Here is an 18,202-nt window from a genome sequence, read left to right on the forward strand (position 1 = left end):
GCGCGCGAGGCCCCGCCTCTGGGCGGCAGTGCGCGTGCGCATGCAGGATGCAGCTGGGCGCGGCCCCGGCTGCGGCGCTGACGGACGTGGTGAGTGCGCCCCGCCCCCGCGAGCGGGCACCGCCATGGGGGGCGCTGGGGGCTCTGGTGAGGGAGGGTTCGGGCCGAGCTCGTAGCGGGGCCGGGGCTTCCCACAGATTTCTCCCCCCCCCCCCCCGCTCCCCTGCACGCCCACCATGGGGGCTGGTGTCGGGACTCCGCGGCAGCGCCTGGGCCTCCAGCCCCCGGGGGAGGCCCGTGGGGGCAGGTCGGGGTGCTCAGGGCCGGGGTGCGTCAGGCGAGTTGCCCCCTTCGTGTCTGTCCCCCCCGGCAGCAGCCTTTGCCCATGTCCCGCGGGGCCTCGGAGGTGTCCGGCTGTCTGACTAGTGTCAGGGGTCTGTTGGAAGATGTCATTATCCATGGCGAGCCCCTGTCAAAAGGCTATGGCCTCTCTTACTCCTTCAGAGCTCTGCTTTTTATTCAAGAACGTTATTCTTCGGTTGTAATAATTAAGATAAAAACCATTTTCTACATCAGTCGAGTCAGACCTTTTTTCACATGCTGGCACTCGTGGATCCCACACTTTAAGACCTTTTAAGTGTAGATAACTATTATCTGAAATAGATCATGGTTATGCTTCAGGAACCAAAATAATATAGCACATGACAACCTTGCCTTTTTTGTTTCTTGGAGTAAATTTTGGTACTCCAGAATCATGGAAACCTGAAAATCCTTTACCCAGGGCTCAAAGTGTAGATGCTTGTGTTTTTGTCAGGCACACACATCTTCTTCCATATTTCTGCTTAGAATACTTTTAATGAGAAGAAAATTAGCCGTATGCTTTGCTGCTTTTATTTCATGAATATTGTAGCATCGCATCTGGAAGTTTCCCGTGCTTTGAAAGCAAATAGTTAGGCAGTAAGTCTTTCCAGAAGGTCTCAGTGTAATTACTCTTAGAAGCATTTGGTGGCCTTTTTAGAGCACTTAAGGCTGTGAAGCATTTCTTTTTGTGGACTGTTAGGTTGAGGAATACCCACATCCCTCTGGACCTTGTGATCCGCTCTGCACTGTCACAGCTGGTTATTGTAGGAGGATGTTGAACTTGACCTGAACTGATCTGGCTGAAAAAGTCTGGACAGAAGGGTGGGTTTCCATCTGAAGGAGCTGTCTGGTAACGTTCATGTTAAAATGTCTGCAAGGGGCAGTTGTGGGAACAGAGCAAGGACTTTGGAAGGGGAAAGAAACAGCTGGGTGGTTTTTGTGCTGGCATCAGCAGCTCTTGTGTCAGATGTGAAACTTAGCCTGGGTTCTGGGGAGGTGTGTGTGTGTCCGCTTTTGTTTTCCTCTCCCTGAAGTTGTGATTTCCTTACAGATGTGCTCAGTTACCTTTCTGCTCTAATGCTCAAAGCAGTCCTTGATCTACTTGAACTGAAAGAAGACTCAGAGGATGGGAAACATGACATTTGGATTGAAACAATGACATTTTACCCAAAATATTTCTAAATTATTGAAGTATAGAGCTAAGACTTTCTTGTTTAGGTAGGAAATCTGTTTTAAGGAGTGTGCTTGTAGCGATACTAACATGTCTGAGGTACTGGCTCCGGCAAATATGTGCTGCTATGCCACTCACTTTCCTGTTTATTCACTGGCCTTTTACACCCTGACCAGCTGCAGTAATTACCGGTGTGTTCAGACACTGATAAAGTAACAGTCAGCTGTAACTTGAGAGGAGGCATGTTGAAACAGATGTTCATTTTCATTGTTTCTTTTTTCTCCTTAGGTCATTCTAGAAGCTATGGACATACTGTTTAGAATAAGAGGAGGCTTGGATCTTGCATTTCAGCTAGCAACTACTGATGGTGTGTCTACAAGACTGTATTACAGTTCTTAACATTTATATAAATAACCTTTTATTAATTAACTATTATAATGTTTATTTTCCTGGCTTTTCACCAAATGTTGTGTTTTTTCCCAACCCATAAACATGTAAGTACAAAGAATCTTATTCCTTATCTCTGTTACTTTTCTGGCAGTCTTTTTCCATTATATGTTTTTTATTTTAATTTGAAGTAAATTTGAAGCAAAAATTACCATTTTCAAGTAATTTTGTGTATTTTTCACACTTATGGATACAGTGTTGGGATCCAGTTTGAATCCGAAGTGGACGTGGAATTCTAAGCAAACAGAATAATAACTTAATGAACTTGGGTATAACAGGGTTATATTAATAACACAGTTTTGCGGTTGTGGTCCAGTCTTTCTAGAGAAATAGAGAAGATGCACAAGCTAACTGGTTACTCTACTGAATTTAGGCAGGATTGGCTCCTGCAATTCCATGTGGTAACAAGGGACTCAGGAAGCTCCACTAGTTCCACATTCTGCAGTAATGTGATGTTCACATCAGGAAGTCTGCTCAAGGCTCTCAGTGGCCACTGAGCTATCATAGGGCAGAGAAAAGTAAATTGTCTCTTGCTCAAGTGTATCTCCTTCATTTTAAAAGGACATGTCTTTACTTGAAACTCTGAATTCAGTGTTAGTGAACTTTGAAAAGGAACTTGGGCTTATATCAGTTCATCACACATAATAGAAGTGTTGAATAGGCTGGCCTGATACATAGCAACTTCTTGTGAACTGGATCCTCAGAGGAAGGGTATTTACTTGACTCTGTACACTGGGGTGAATTTTAACCACACTGAAGCAGAGTGATACTCAGGTTGTCAAAGTGCATGGTATTCACACCCGTTAGTGTGTAAATATCGCAGACCACTCCTTTTGAAGGCAGTGAAGTTTTTCTTTTGCTGGAGTTTTGTTTGGTTTTCCTAACACTATCAAGCTCTGAAAGGCAAGCTGTGTAGCTTACACATACAGATTTATATTGGCCAAAACTTGGTCTGCAGCAGGAGCGTGTGTCCTGCCTTTCAAAAGATTTAGTATGGGTTTTGTTTGTATTTCTGAAGAATAATACCAAGTTAGAAACACGTGACTCAGATTGAATCTTTCCAGGATTTATTTACTCAAAAGACTAATCACCATAGAATTATAACCATATGTAGATGTTTATACATAGAAGTTTGTTTGCAGCTGTAGTCTTGGTTGAGCTGAGCTACTGATGTGAGAATTGACTAAGGTGTATGTTATTCTTCTGTAGTTCATTCAGCTCTTCATATGTGACAGCATCTGAGAGAAACAGTACACTTGTTCAAGGCAGGTACGAATGTGAATGTTTGAGACAGACCTGTTGAATGAAATCTGATCTCAGTTTTTGTTTCCATAGCCATTTTTCTGATCATAACAGAACTTATGTTTTTATTCCAAGTCAAAGCATATCAATTTTTTAGATGTATGCCCAGCAGCCATAACAAGACTGAGAGCATTTTCTAGGCTAATTGTTTCCTTATTGTGTTTCAGAGGCATCAACAAAAAAGGCATTAGGATATGTTTTCAGTGATCTTGCAAACAAACTGTCCTCGGATGTTCTTGTATTAAGAATTTGCCACAGTTCAATCTATGTATGGCCTAACAGTGGCATGAACACTGTTCCAGAGCTGACTGATGAGTCTGCTTGTAAGGAGATAAGAAAATATATACAGTGAGTATATTTTAATTACTTCTTTTTAAAATAGATTTATTTCATATTTTAGAAATTTCTCTTTCTGTTGATGCTTTAGATTTGATCAAGATGATGAGACCAAACGAAAGCTTGGCAGAAAAAAGGATAAAAAGTTACAAGATACGGTATGTGCTTCACCACACTAATGAATTTAAACAACCTATCATAACAACCTTAATCATAACTTTAGACAGCTTGTCATTTAATCGTTTTCAGGTCTGCCCTCCCTAGGCATTTCTGTACAAAACAAACATTGACATGACTTAGAAGAGTACTTTAAAAGTCACCGAGACTCAGTGTGAATGCAGAGACCCACATACAGTAGACGAGCATGTAGAAGTTTGTATTTAACATTAATAGCATTTTTTTTTAACCTGAGTATTTAATTACTGAGTTTGATACCAAATATTTACAGTCTTACTCTTGTCTTCTTGGTGCATGTGTTCTTGGAGACGTACTTAATATTGTGTCTTTATTCTCTGCAGCAGCAGGTAGTCAATGTAGACCTTATGCTGGAAATGACATCTTCATTACCTGCTTCGGCTCCAGTCATTGAACGGGAAAATAAAGAACACCACTACATAAATATGACATTACCAGTTGATGTTGTTGTATCTGTTTCTCCAGAGGAAACGTGGGGAAAGTAAGTGTTTCCTGAAGCCGTAATTTTTCAGATTAATTTCGTTTTTTTCTTGAAATAATGAAGTAAAACTGTATCATTTATAAGTTTAATAAAGCAGTATTTAGTATGTTTTATACGGAATTTAACTGGTTAAATCTCAGTACTATGTTAGGGGCTACAGCTGGGTAGGTTAAGGTGGGAAACGTTAAGAGTCTTCCTCTGTATTTTTTCCTGGCATTTTTTTCTGGAAGATTTGACTCTGAAGGATGCTAATTGGAGTGGACAAAATGCAAAAAAAAAAAAAAACAACCTCCAAACAAAACCCTATGTAGTCATATACGTAACTGATTTTGGCAAGGGCTCATAATGGTTGTGTTTCTGATACCAGACTAGGGTATCTTCACTTTGGAGGGTTGAATCAGTAGGGAGTAGTTTCTGTGTGTGGACAAGCTTTCAGCACAGCACAGAAAGATTGTCTCTCTCTGTGGGAGTGGAAGTATGGAAGTAGTAAGTTCATCAGACCAGGTGCAAATATGCATGTAAGTATTGTATAACAGTGAGAGCAATGAGAGAAAATGATCCTCCATTGCTGTTCTACTTTTTAAACATTCTCCCTTGTATCTTGCAGCGTACAGAATCTCCTGGTGAAAGCAATTCACAGGCAACTAACTGACATGGAAAGATGTATCATGAAATATGTGAAGGGAACATCAATTGTGGTACCAGAACAATTTCATTTCATGTTACCAGGGAAAAATCACCTTGTAACAATCTCTTATCCTGCAGGTATTTCAGATAATCAACTGGAGAGTTACAGAAAGGTAAAGCTAACCAATTCCAACAGAACCTGGTTATTTTTAATGACGATTATTGTAACTGAAGCGCTGGTAAAGCTTTCATTTAGCCACTGTAGAATACATACTGACAGATACTGCTATTTTTTCAATTTATTGTAACTGAAGCAGTATACTGAATGTGGAAGCTTGCTTTGTTATGGTATTTTATAAAATGTAACAGATCTCATTTTTGTAAGGGGTCAATAGAAATTTTAAAACTGTGTAAGATAGGTTTTATTTGAATTATACTTCTGGTACTGTGTTCTTTGAATTTCTTCACTTCCATGGTAGAATATCAGATTAGTGTGTTATTACTTTCAGGCTTTACCAAATGTCCTGATAGGGTTAATGTTGGAGGTTTTTTATTTGTTGTTTTCAGAGGAGGCTGCTTTTTGAGGGTCACAGCCAAGGCTTAGCTAGCTTTTGTTTGTTTGTTTTATGCCTTCTGAGTTGGCGCATCTAGAAAAAGGAATATGAATGAGGTGGAAAACTGCTCTGATGTGGCAGTCCTTTCAGATTGAGATGTATACCTAGCAGGTACCAGTTCTGGTCACACAGTTACACACACCAAGAATGGGGAAAGGATCTTTTCCTGCCTTAGAGTCATAGAAGCTATGGGGATTTTTCATTTTCTTCTTCCTGGGTGTATAAAACCTAATTTGTTCCTTTTATTTGCAGTGGCCTCAGGCACTGGTGGCACATAAAGTCTTTCCTGCTCTCTTGTCTTCTTACATTATTCTTATCTGGGATTGCTGAGTGTTGTTGTAGCTAATGGAGTTGGGTTCAGCACTAGGTCATCTGCAGAAAATATATTACCTGTGTTACAAACTTTATCCTAGATGATCTTATCATTCCTTTCACTTTTAAGCTCTGTAAAATAAGACAATATATCTCTTTAAATGTGGCTGATGTGCTGTAAACAGTGCATAAGAGATTTAAAAATAGCTTACGGTTTAAGCAGATTCAGTCTATCTTTGTCTCAGTATGTGGCATTTGTATGCCTTCAATATTAGTTAAAGTTCTAATTCACAGTGTGTGTATCTATACTGCTAGATAGATGAAACTGTAATCCTCTTCTATTATGGTGTATTTTATCATGCTTTCATAAGACACTTGTCACTCGTGATACCTTCAGTGGAGCTCCAGCAGCAGGCATTATGTAAGAGGACTGCATGAAATAGTGCGCCCTCTAGATAGGAGGTATGCCTGCTAGAGCTCCCTTTGAGAGGTCAGATGTAGTAGTAAACATACATGATAGCTAGCTAATTAATAGGATTTTAATACATTATTTTGCTAAACTATGCTGTTAAAATTGTCTTTGTTGTTACTTTAAGTATGATGTTTCTTTTAATCCAGAGCTTTAATTCTGTTCTTTATTTGAACTTGCATGTAGGAACTGCACGAGTTATTCAACCTGCCTTGTGACAGACCCTATTTCAAGAGAGCAAATGCTTATCATTTTCCAGATGAATCATATAAAGATGGATATCTCAGAAATCCACATTTACATCTTAATTCACCTGGTATGGAGCCTGGTATGGTAAGTTTAAATTGGAACACTTGTAAGAAAGTACTTTTGATTTTACTTGAGATTTGTTATTATAATAAGTAATTTAGTTATTTCACTTTCTCATCTATACAGTATTGTCTGACTTGGCCTTTTAAGCAGAAGGGCTTCTCTGCACAAAATGGCATTGCTTTAGCTGTATTTGTCTTAAAGAAAACTCCTTTTCTTGGAAAAGGATTTACACATTTTTAGCATGTGTTTTTGAAGTTTCTCGGAACCAGGACAAGAAACTAAAACTGACTGGAAATGTTTAGGAAGTAAAGACAGGAGGAGTAATCATGTGTGAATAACAATCCTTCGATTCTTCCAAAGATTTTCAGGCCCAAACTGAAGACTTTTACAGTTCAAGTGACAACTGATGTGCCTTCTCTGAAACTGATGCAAGTGTGATCAGATTCATTTGTATTATCTCTTTCTGTGCAGGTCTATTTAGTACATGGTGTCTATAGTTACCACCACTATATGCAGGATCGGATTGATGACAGTGGCTGGGGCTGTGCCTATCGGTCTTTGCAGACAGTCTGTTCCTGGTTCAAGCACCAAGGTTACATTGACGCACCTATACCAACACACAGGGAGATTCAACAGGTACAGGACATTTAAGCGAATTAGTTATTTTGTGCATATTCATCTAGAAAAGTTTGTATAGGTTATTTTTAAAATTCATCACTTCATGTATTTAAGCTTTTGGATTTGTGTGGTATTTTTAATTTCTCTCTTAAATTTAACTATAATAGTTCTGAATTATTATAATTTTATTACAAGGAGATCTGTCTCCAAATGTTTATCAGTGTTGGGTAACATCTGTACAAATAAGACTCATTAAAATAGGCTTCTAAATATTTCCTTGGACTAATGTGCTATTAGAAGCTGAGATCAGGAGCTCACTGTTTTCACCAAATGAAAGAAAACAACCCAATGTGTTATACTAAAATCTGTTTTAAAACTGCCTTTTCTATTCAGTGACATCTGGGTTAGTCTCCAGATGCTATGTATCGATTTAGCACTGCCTTTTGCAACTTTGAGAATAGTGGGGTTTTCTTTGTTTTTTTGAACTCTGCACTTCTTTTTCTATTGTGAATTTGAACGCGTACCTGAATACGTTCAATTCTGTTAACAACACTGAAGAAAAGCTGTAGGCTTGGATAGCTAATACTGTATGCCTAGCAAGAAATAACTGCAGTTATCTTCAGTCTTCCTAATAGTAGTTCTTTGTGTTGTATTTATTTACTGCATATTTTTAGCAAAGGTTGATTCAGTCCATAAAACAACTCTCATCATACCTAACAGGGATGTGATCTCAGAAGTTAAAACTGCAAACTGCATTTCCTGAATGTTTATCAATCCACACCTAAAAGCAACTGAACTCCATGTGCTCCTGTAATATTTTTAGACATCTCTAAGAAGGCAGTAGCCTTTCAGGAGGCTTTGGATCCTGAGCAGAAAAGTCCCCTGAAGTGCTGTGTGTAACATACAAGCCCCAGAATGGAGAAGAGTTTGAAACAAACCTCAGCCTTCAGTGTATTTCAGTGGCTTCTTCCTCAGAGCACTATTTTATGGATCCTTTTCTGAAGTGCTTTGAATAGGAATCCAGGTACTTCAGTCTGTGAAGTGCTCCTGCAGTACAAAGGATGCACTCCTTTAATTGACAGCTCAGTTCTCACCATCCCAGCCTGAGGTCTGCCTGTGGACCTGGGGTGATATTCTGGCTTATAGACAGGTTCAAGTGATGTTTCCAAAACAGAACAGCAGTGAATTTAATCCAAGATCCATTTGTCTGCTTTTGACCAGCTAGGTTCAAAACGCATTCCCACAGAGTGGTAGAGTTGCCTACTGCATGTTGCTGACATTTGTTTTTCTTCATCACAACGTTGCAAAGGCATTGGTTGATGTGGGAGACAAGCCGGCAGCATTTGTTGGGTCACGGCAGTGGATTGGTTCCATTGAGGTACAACTTGTTTTGAATCAGCTTTTTGGAATAACATCAAAAATATTATTTGTCAGGTAAGAATTGCTATCTGTTTAACAACTCGGTAATTATTAAAAAAAACTGAGTGCCTTAAAATGCAAATTACCATTACACTATATGGGAGAATAGGGATAATAAAGGAGATGAATCTTTTAAGGGTTCCATGTTCATCAGCCCTGTATTCCTGACTTTGGTTGTGCTAAGTGCTTACAGGTGAAGGTGTTGCTAAATTTCTTGGGGGCTTAGGGTTCCAGGTTGCTGTTACTACAAACTTCTTAACGATAAGCAAACTGATGTGGAATTCGGCCTTTTCTTTTGCACCACAAACAGGTTTTGAAGCAGGCTTACAGCCTGGCAGTCATAATGAACTGAGTGCACACTGACAGTGAGTTGTGACTTTGTTCATAGAGCTAGACCATCAGTTAAGGACTGAGGCAAATTGCTGAGCAGCCTGGAAATAGTGTGCTCTTTTCTGGGTTTGTGACAGATAAAACAAGGAATTTGTTTCCATTCTGACAATCTGATGCTCTCATATGCAATAAAGAGCCCTACAAATATGTTTGGGACAAAAAGAATAATGTTCGGCATTTATCAGAAGGTACTGGATTTTTGTCATTTAGACAGGATTAAGCAGAATAACAAATCCCTGAATGTTTTGTGATAAATACAGCCATGAAATAAAGAGAGTATACTGACTTAGATATTATAAAACTCTAGTCATACAAAATACTACTCATGAGCTATATTTATTTGGAATAAATTCTACTGTGGCTATTCTGAAAGAGCATGTGACCGTGGTGATTCTTAATGGTAAGAAAACAGTTCTTCAATTTTTTGTAAAGCTTTATACAGCCAATTTTTAATCTTTTTTTGTTGCAGAGCTTATATTTGCAGTTGATCCACCTATTATTTCTAGCAGCTGTGACAGGCCCTGCCAGGGTGAAGGTTTTTATTCCTTTTATTCCTAATATAGAATAGATTCCTTTGTGAACTGGGTAGAATTGCTCATAGCGCTGCTACAAGGGAGCACCAATGTTTTTCAGGATTAAGAACATTAAGAAAAGTGTTTCAAGGGGAATATGAATATATGTCAGGCATATATCTTCAGCTCTGAGTCCTGGAGTATGTGCATGTATTGAGTGTGTGCCTTTCTTTTCCATGTAGATGCCTTTTGGCTGGTCCTCGTAGTTGAAAAGCAAAGCAGAGAGATTATAATAGATCTAAGTCAGTGTAGCTTTGAACAGATTAGAAATGTTATTTGAGGTTTGATTTTTCAAAGCTACCTTGGGTATGAGTGCTGTAATTGCCTGTGCAGTTGGACTGAAAATTATCTTGAATCAGAATCTGTAAATTGCATTAAAAAACTTCTTTTTTCAGATTATCCCAGGATGTTTACACAGAAAAACTTTAAGCCACTTTCTCATCAGTTACTTACATACAGTACCTTATGTAGTTAATGTGCGTAACATAATGAGCAAGTTAAGCCCAGTGAGGATGACGTATCTGTTGTTCTTACCCAGCCAGGGTTCTGAACTGGCGTTGCAGGGAAGAGAGCTTGCTAACCATTTCAAGACTGAAGGAACTCCGGTTATGATTGGTAAGTGCTTGACTATCAAAGAATTGCCAGTAGAAGAGTGTGGCCTCCCTAAACTGAATTTCATTTCAACTAGAACTCATTCTGTTTACTGTACAAGAGTTAATCAGAACCTTAGGTGAATTAAAAATTATGCTTTTCCCAGGGAAGCCTGGAAGACAGTACAACTTATTCTAGCTGATGTCTTTCCACTCAGTATTTCTCCCAAGCTCAGTATTAAACCTGGTAACACAAGTCAATCTAAGAAGTGTTCTTAAAAACCGCTGTGGAAGTCAGAACTCAGGACCTGACTTCTGCTCTCTAGAGGAGCAGAAGCTCCCCAGAGTTTCCATCACAGAAGAGTAGGGTTTGCCTGGCTTTGAAAAGCAGGGCTTTAGCCAAATTCTTGTTAAAACAGTTTTAATAATCTGAAATATTAGCAACATAAGAAATGCCCTTCACTAAGAATGCTCTAACTTTAACTGAACTATTTCCAAGACAGCCATGGTTTAGAAAATGAAGAATATTGAAATAGCACTTTCAGCTTTAATAAATTACAATTTTAAATTTCCCTAATCTGTACTGGGCACTCCATAAATATGGTGTCAGATGGGGACCTCTCAAATTAGACATGCCAGAAGTCCAAAGTTTGGTATGAAATCTCCCCTAGTTGTAGTAATGTTGGTTAATAATGTGAAGAATCTTACATAGGACAGCTTCACAATCATTTTGATAACCAAACTAATCTGTTAATTAATAGAAAGTGTTGACGTACTTTTACCATAGGCTTGCACATACAGCTAGTGTCAGTGAAAAGCTTCTAGCAGTTTGTGTTCCTACTATTTTAGGTGGAGGTGTTTTGGCTCACACAATATTAGGAGTGGCTTGGAATGAGATTACAGGGCACATCAAGTATTTGATCCTAGATCCACATTACACTGGAGGAGAAGATCTGCATGTCATTTTGGAAAAGGTGAGGCTTGATGCACGTGTATGTGAACACACATTTTGGCATTAAACGAGTAATGTACAACCAAATACAAATTGGCCATTCTATGGCTTCTCCATTCCTTATGATTTCCAGTTAACCTGCACATATGATATTTTCTGCTAGTTTCTGAAATTTAGTGTCTTCAGGAGGATATCCAGGGTCAGCAACTACATAAAGGCTTTATAGTACAAAGAGATGTTTTCTCTGATTGAAAGCATCTCTTCTTTTACCCAGTAGTACATATGATAAATGGGTTTGGCATTTTGAATGGAACAGAAGAATTTGTTCAGCCTGCAAAATGCTGTTAGCGAAGCAGAGAAGGTAACTATTTTTTTTTTAAGTGCCATGACGAGGCACTCTCAGATCAGGCCTTGAACTAATTCTAAAGGGCAAGTACTGAGCTGTTTCAGAAATGTAGGAAAACTTAAGAACTAAAAAGTATGCAACATTATTTCCATATTTAAAGCTCCTTAAAAGGATTACAGCACATTACAACAAAGAGTCAGAAACATAAACTGTGAACATGCCTAAATCATCCTATAGGTGTTAAGTAAGCAATTTCTTTTCTGTTCTTCATATAAAGTTGCAAATAGCAACTTTTATTTCCTGTCTTGATTTGATACCCTTGGGTTTGGCCCAAATAGAAAAGCTGTTGAAGAAACATTTTCTTATAATGATCAAAGCTTCAAATGAACACAGGAAGAAATAATTTCCAAACAACATGTAGAACCAGCTACAGGGTGTTCCAGAATGCTCCAATGGAATAAAACACCTGTAGAACCCCTTTCCCTCTTCAAAAGTGGCAGGGGAGGAGCTCAGGTGGCCTCTTAAGTTTGTACCTCTTTTCTTCAAGAACAGCTCATATAATTATGTGTTACTCAGTAAGCACATACTCAGAGCTTTATTGGACTGTTTTTCTGACAGATCAGGATCAACAGCACACCTTCTGATACTTGGAGCTCTCTTTGGCTCTGAAATATCAACTATTACCAAAGGCAGCAAGGATTCAAAACGAGGAATAGAAACTGGGAATGATGAGTTTCAATGACACTAGTCTCTCTGTAGCAGCAGAAGGCAGAGAGGAGAGGGAAGATGTTTTTTTCAGGAAATGAGCTGTGGTGGGGAGGAAGGAATGGGGAGAGAGACACTTAAAGTGTTTCCAGGCATGTAGAGAACTTTCTGGAAATGGCATGTCACTGCATTCTATAAATGAGAATTCATACTGCTTAGATTAAAATTAGTAAAAAACAATAGATCTGCTAGTAGAAGGTAAGAAGAATGGGATCATAGTAGATTTAAAAACGTTGTTTTTTCTTGGACAGGGCTGGTGTGGATGGAAGGGCCCTGAATTTTGGAACAAGGATGCCTATTACAATCTCTGCCTACCTCAACGACCCAAAACTATTTAAAATCCACTCTTCTGCTGGAACATGCTAAAACAGAATACTGGCTGATCTAGATAATGACTGTTGTGTTAATACTCAAAATTATGCTTTCAGTCAGTCAGAACCGTGGTGAAACAGAAATGTTGCTGATGAATTTAAATTAAGAATTTTATTTTTTAATGAAACCCTTAAAAATAAAAGAGTTATCCTCTGTGAACTGTATTTCTTGCACATACATTTATTAGGTAACTAATACTATTCTTCTGGCTAGGACAACTTTATGATCATACAGCATTTTTCTTTTTACAGATTAAATGCCTAATCCTTTTATGTTATGGAATTCTTCCTTGCCAAAAAGACTAACTGTCCTCTGCCTGTCAAGTCCCATAGCACCAGCTGCCTTGTGCATGACGAATATAGTCCAGGGTATGATTTGCTGCTGGTACTGTTGATAACATTTGAGGAGTGGGAGAAAAATGGCTTTATGTAATGAATTTTATGAACTTTGTTCTCACATTTACCCAGGAAAAAAAGCGAGGGAATTAATTGTTAAATACTCCATTTATTTATAGCTGTATGAATAACAACTACTGTAGGGGAGAAAACCCAACCAAACAACAAAACACCAACAACACAACAGTCTTCTGTAAGAAGTAAAAACAAACAAGCTTTCATCCTTCTTGGAAGGAGACAATGTACGAGCACATACGTACACATCTGGCTGCTCAATGTATAGTCCAGTCATGCTTCTTCAGACTTCAGATTCCCCTTGATTTTGGGATGACAAGGCATTTTTCAGGAGACTAGATCTGTCACACAAACAAACAACAGTAATTCTGTGGCTGCTTTATCAGTACATCAGTAAAATTACCTGGGATTCCACCCTATTCACCCCACAAAGTAGTCTTTTCCATGGCATTCTCCATGCACTGTCTGGTTTTGGTAAAACCACAACTTTAAATACTTATGCAAGCTGATCCTTATGAGCAGGCTTCTAAATCCAAGTGCTATGTACCCAACACTGAATTTATTTACTTAAATGATAAAGAGTATTCAAAACCTATTCTGAATTGTAATAAACCAACAGTATTACACACCACCTGATCTTCTCCTCTTCCTGTTTGTGGATCTGGTGGTTCCACCTTCTTGTTTCTGTGCAGCTGGATCCTCTCTCAGGAAGCCATGGTTGTCCCTTGGTGAGTAGCCAGACTGTCCTCTCAGTTTCACTGTCTGAGTGTGCTGAGTTGTCCTGAGGAACCTGGCACATTCCAGAAAGCCGTAAGCCAGGGCCAGGTCTGCTGCTGTTTGTCCGCTGTTGTTGCACAAGCTGAAACAGAGTTAACAAGAACCATTCCATTAAAATGCAATGAGCAAGCACTCTTCAATTTGATTAAGTGGTAACTTCAGATGGAGGTATAAAGGTAAGTACAGAGAACTGATACCAAGGTGGCTTGCCAAGGGTAGCAAGGGGCTAGACTCATACAGAGGGTTGGTATTAAATGCACCAAGAATAAGTGTTTTAAAATCTGTCATTAGACAAATGACTGGCTCAGCGTCAGAAAGGCTGAAGAGGAGGGTGAGCACAGCTTTTGTCAGAATTGGAAACTTACAAGGAGAACTTTCGGTCAGGAATATTCTCTTAGTGGTTTCTGTAGAGGTTTTTAATGTGGAACTGAACAGCATATGGTCTGGGCTGCTTCGGTGTTTATGGCAGTTTTTCATACTGGTCTTAATGACAACACTCAAGCTATATAGTCTTGGCATGAATGCTCTGAACAAGGGAAAGTATTTGTAAAATACATGTATCCTCTGACATGTTCTGAAATAACTAAATGTAGCCCGACTTACTCAATTTTGGCATCACCAGCAACAAGCAGAGCAAGACATTCCAAACTCCCAACTCTTGCTGCTTTATGAATCGGGGCTTCTCCAAGGCAATCCTAAAACCAGTTTATATGTAGCAGTCAGTTTGAAGGAAGGGGAATAAAACGAGGCTATCTTGTTCTCCATCATGACTGTTTATGGAGTGTCTATTATGGAGTTGAGAAAGATTAAAGGACAATAGCTAGTAAAGAGTACTTGGTAAGTGCCATTAAGTGCTTAGTGTATTCATCACAGCAAAGCAGAAAACCTGTCCCATACAATACTCATTGTTTAACGTTTACCTTCTAATAGATGATATATACAGAGTATAGCCTGTACACTGATGAACAGCATCTTTCAGCACCATTCCGGGATTGCTGTGACCAATAGCTTGCTGCTACCAGCTCAGAGGTATAGGCAAAATTAAATTGCAGCCAGAGGAAGAATCCTTAACATTTACTGGAAGTAGGGATTCGATTTTGGAGGAAAAAGGAATGCTCATTTATGTAAAAAAACTAGGTTCTTTTGACATCTGCATGCAGGACTGTAAGTGAAAATCACATTATACATAGCAAATGAAATCACTAATGCAATATAGGCAGGATTTCTGGTTCATTGAAAAATAATTATTCTAAAATAAGCAACCCCAGATATCTCATGAAATACAAGTGTGTATATAAAATCTTAGATTAAAAAATACTCAAATAATATAAACTGAATTTACTGGCATGCCAGGTTAGAAATGGGAGAAAAACTTGTGTATTTTACCTGTTGGTTCAAATCTGCTCCCGTCTGCAGCTGCCAAAGTAGTAAGAAAGCTTCCCCACCGCAGGCAGCCAGGTGAGCTGGAGACTGACCAAAGGCATCTGCAGGTGCATTCACAGCAGCTCCTGCCTCCAGCAGATCGCTCAGACTACCGGACTGAAACAGAAGGAAGTAAAAGGGTGTTACTGCCAAAGAACGCAGCTCCGTAGCAGAAACACCCCCTCGCAGATCACCAGCCCGTTATGTTCCTTGAGACTGCCCTGTAAGGAAAAGCAGCCCGAGTCCCCTAGCCAGCAGTACTGCCGGACACGAGCAGTGTGCCACCGCACCGGCAACAGCCCCGCACCGCTCACCTCCGCCCCGCAGCCCAGCACCAGCATCACCGCCAGCTCTCTGCGCACGCCGCGCTCCCGCCGCGGGAAGCCGGCCCTCGCCCCGCCCCCGCCAGCAGCAGCACGTACGCAACCGCGCGCCTGCCGCGGGGTACCGGTGCCGAGGGCTGGCTGGCGGGCGGGCGGCGCCATGTCGCGCGGGGTGCCCCGGCACGTCTCTCACAGGCGCGGTCCCCCCGCCATGGCGCTGGCTCGGGCTGCTGGTGGCAAGGGCGGCTCCCACGGTGGTCCTGCCCGCGGGCCCTGACGCTGGCGGGGGAGGGCGGTATCCGGATAGACCCGGGTCTAGAGAAGTAAACCCCAGCGGATTAACTTGGATTTCCCCTCTCCCAAACCCCTTAGGTCAGCATGCAGAAACCCACCCCTGCTGCCTTCCTGCCCGAGCTGTGCCACTGAGATAAGGGGACTGAGTCGGTAAGAGACACTCGGCCATCTCTGAAGCTCAAGGCTCAATGCAGCCAGTACAGCTGCAGTACATCCATTCCCAACCTGAGTGGGACCAGGTCTGGTGATGGGGGATTCTGGGGTCCCCACCTATTGCACTTCCAGTCAAAATACATTTAGAAAAACAATCTTAATGTTCACTTCTTTGAGCAGTAACTGTCCCGGAGCGGGTCAGACCATAGAGGTCAAGGTTACAAACAAAGCTTTCCAACCACAGGCTTCTGCACTGCAAACCAGGACCAGCCATGGCAACACTCAAAGACCGTGAGAATGCTTGGAATCCATTCTGAACGTGGTGACAGTGATGTTCAGTGGTGAAGCCTGCTTCCCCCCAGCAGAGCTTTACCGCTCCACTCGGTGTCTATGGCTGTTGGGGAAGGCAGGGCGGGAGAGTGGCATGGCCACACACACAGTAAAACACATTCTCCACCACGGTTTGTGGAAGCTGAGAGCAGTCAGTGGCATAACTTCCCTTTGCACGGCCAGAGCCTTTGCTCACGTTTGAAAGTAACTGCCTGTCCTTTCCGTGCTGTACAATCCAGTCTGGCAGAGGATTCAGTTACCGCTAAGGGTACTTCCCAATTCAAGTGAGAAGTGTCCTAACCCAGTCAGTGTCTGAGGTATACAGTTTTTTTCCCTTAGCACTACAGTATTTCCTTCCGTGTCGGATGCCTACATGTTTGTTACGGAAGTTACTCATAATCAGTACCATCACTTAAAAAAAGGAAATAAAAAGTTACATGTTTTAAAAAATGAAATCCCATGGGCTTGATAAACAAGAGTTAGGGGAAAAGCAGCCTAACAGTGTAAATGCACAAACATTGTTGACAATTACCTCCTGCTTCCCCTTTCAGAAAGGAAATATAAATCATTAAGTAGTGGAATATAAACACAGACAATCTCTTTTTCAACAGTGCCTAAATCCAGGTACAAAGGCAATGTATCAGTTCAGCAGAACCATTTCAGTGACAGTTTTCACCTCTCCTTTCATATGGAAATACAGGTGTGATTACCAGATTACCAGATACTACCCAACAGCTAGCCAAGCCAATGAGTTAATAAACAAATTAAATCCCTACACTTCCATCTGCACACTGTAAAGTATGAAATACACAGCTGCACAAATGCCAGAAATCCACAGTCATTGTTTATGCAATCACAAAAACTCTTCTGAAAACCACATACCCATAAGCAGCTTAAGACTTGGATCACCCAAAAGGATGTTTTGTTTTAAAGCCTTCCCTCCCCTACATGACCTCAGCAATTCCCAGGTGTCAAAGCTGAGGAATCCCATCTTTCCAGCTGAACCACCTACGCAGACTGGCATCCTGCCAGCCCCAACTCTCTTAACTGCTGTTAATTAGTTCTTGAGCTTCCTGTCACATTTTGCTTCACGTCATTAATGCCTGCAAAACTCTTCTGCTGCTGAGTAACTGTTACTTGCATTGGTTATAAACACATGCAGCTGGTCTGGAATAAAACTCGCTAAAAATCCCTCTGCGCTTTGAATCCCAGGCCACACATCTTGCATAGGTATCAAGGAAATTATATTGGAGGAGCCAGCCCTAATAAACACGTGTAAGCAATGGGATGAGCCAAGGTCTGCTGCTGAACCTCGCACCCTTCAGCGTCAAAAGCAGCAACCAGCGTTAACTGCGTTTGCTGGAGGGTACTGCTGTTTCCACAGGCTGTTCATCACCCTTCCCGTTCAGTCCAAGTAATTCATGTATGCTTCACAAAAAGTTTATTTCCTCTAGACTTCTTGGCCTGTATCATCCACACAAAGCAAATCAGGATGAGCTACAGGAGGGCTTGGTAACTAAAGTCAGTTGGGACTGTTGGATAACGTCATGTGGAGCCCACAGGTTTAACCACATAAAACCACAGGCATTACCGTCCTGTTCTGACTGTTGCCTCTGTCCCTGTTGCTATAGACACAGAGTGCGCTGCCAGAAATAGCAGGTTGATAATCATCTGGGAGGAAAATAAAAGGCAAAATTAAAATCAAAGCCGGGAATGCAGCTAAGGATTATTTTTAAAGCGCTCACGCAGCATTTTGGTGGTGTATCCTTTTTTTTGTAGGAGACAGCCAGAAGCTATCAGCAGAAGTAGAAACAATGCCTTACATTGCAGGAGAAATCAGCTTC

The 18,202-nt window shown here is 40.7% G+C and overlaps 2 protein-coding genes across 3 annotated transcripts; one reads left to right on the plus strand and one right to left on the minus strand.

Moving 5' to 3' along the window:
- The first annotated feature begins 19 nt into the window (after positions 1-19).
- UFSP2 (UFM1 specific peptidase 2) lies at positions 20-12,792 on the plus strand. 2 transcript variants are annotated; one of them, XM_061371655.1, is made up of 12 exons: positions 20-89; positions 1,819-1,897; positions 3,447-3,627; positions 3,707-3,773; positions 4,137-4,291; positions 4,899-5,091; positions 6,500-6,646; positions 7,097-7,261; positions 8,553-8,677; positions 10,163-10,239; positions 11,064-11,188; positions 12,529-12,792. In XM_061371655.1, the coding sequence occupies exons 1-12, from the start codon at positions 48-50 to the stop codon at positions 12,613-12,615; spliced, it is 1,443 nt and encodes a 480-aa protein (XP_061227639.1). In that variant the 5' UTR covers positions 20-47; the 3' UTR covers positions 12,616-12,792. The 2 variants fall into 2 exon arrangements, with proteins under 2 accessions (XP_061227639.1, XP_061227632.1); XM_061371648.1 differs by having other exon boundaries at positions 22-89; positions 4,134-4,291.
- A 610-nt stretch (positions 12,793-13,402) lies between these two features.
- Positions 13,403-15,644, minus strand: ANKRD37 (ankyrin repeat domain 37). The gene is made up of 4 exons (XM_061371688.1): positions 15,573-15,644; positions 15,223-15,375; positions 14,440-14,531; positions 13,403-13,918 (listed from the first exon to the last, which is right to left on the minus strand). The coding sequence occupies exons 1-4, from the start codon at positions 15,597-15,599 to the stop codon at positions 13,681-13,683; spliced, it is 510 nt and encodes a 169-aa protein (XP_061227672.1). The 5' UTR covers positions 15,600-15,644; the 3' UTR covers positions 13,403-13,680.
- Positions 15,645-18,202: the final 2,558 nt, after the last annotated feature.

Source organism: Neopsephotus bourkii, unplaced genomic scaffold (genome assembly GCF_033783945.1).
Source record: "Neopsephotus bourkii isolate Nb327-2 ecotype Australia unplaced genomic scaffold, CSIRO-AGI_Nbou_v1 NB_168, whole genome shotgun sequence".
NCBI lineage: Eukaryota > Metazoa > Chordata > Aves > Psittaciformes > Psittacidae > Neopsephotus > Neopsephotus bourkii.

Coding starts and splice junctions, on each gene's coding strand:
- UFSP2 (XM_061371648.1), top strand. CDS start 48: ATGCAGCTGGGCGCGGCCCCGGCTGCGGCGCTGACGGACGTG. Junction 5,092..6,499: donor AACTGGAGAGTTACAGAAAG/GTAAAGCTAACC, acceptor ACTTGCATGTAG/GAACTGCACGAGTTATTCAA. Junction 11,189..12,528: donor TGCATGTCATTTTGGAAAAG/GTGAGGCTTGAT, acceptor TTTCTTGGACAG/GGCTGGTGTGGATGGAAGGG.
- ANKRD37 (XM_061371688.1), bottom strand. CDS start 15,599: ATGCTGGTGCTGGGCTGCGGGGCGGAG. Junction 15,376..15,572: donor TGCTGGGCTGCGGGGCGGAG/GTGAGCGGTGCG, acceptor CTTCTGTTTCAG/TCCGGTAGTCTGAGCGATCT. Junction 14,532..15,222: donor GAGCAGATTTGAACCAACAG/GTAAAATACACA, acceptor AACTGGTTTTAG/GATTGCCTTGGAGAAGCCCC.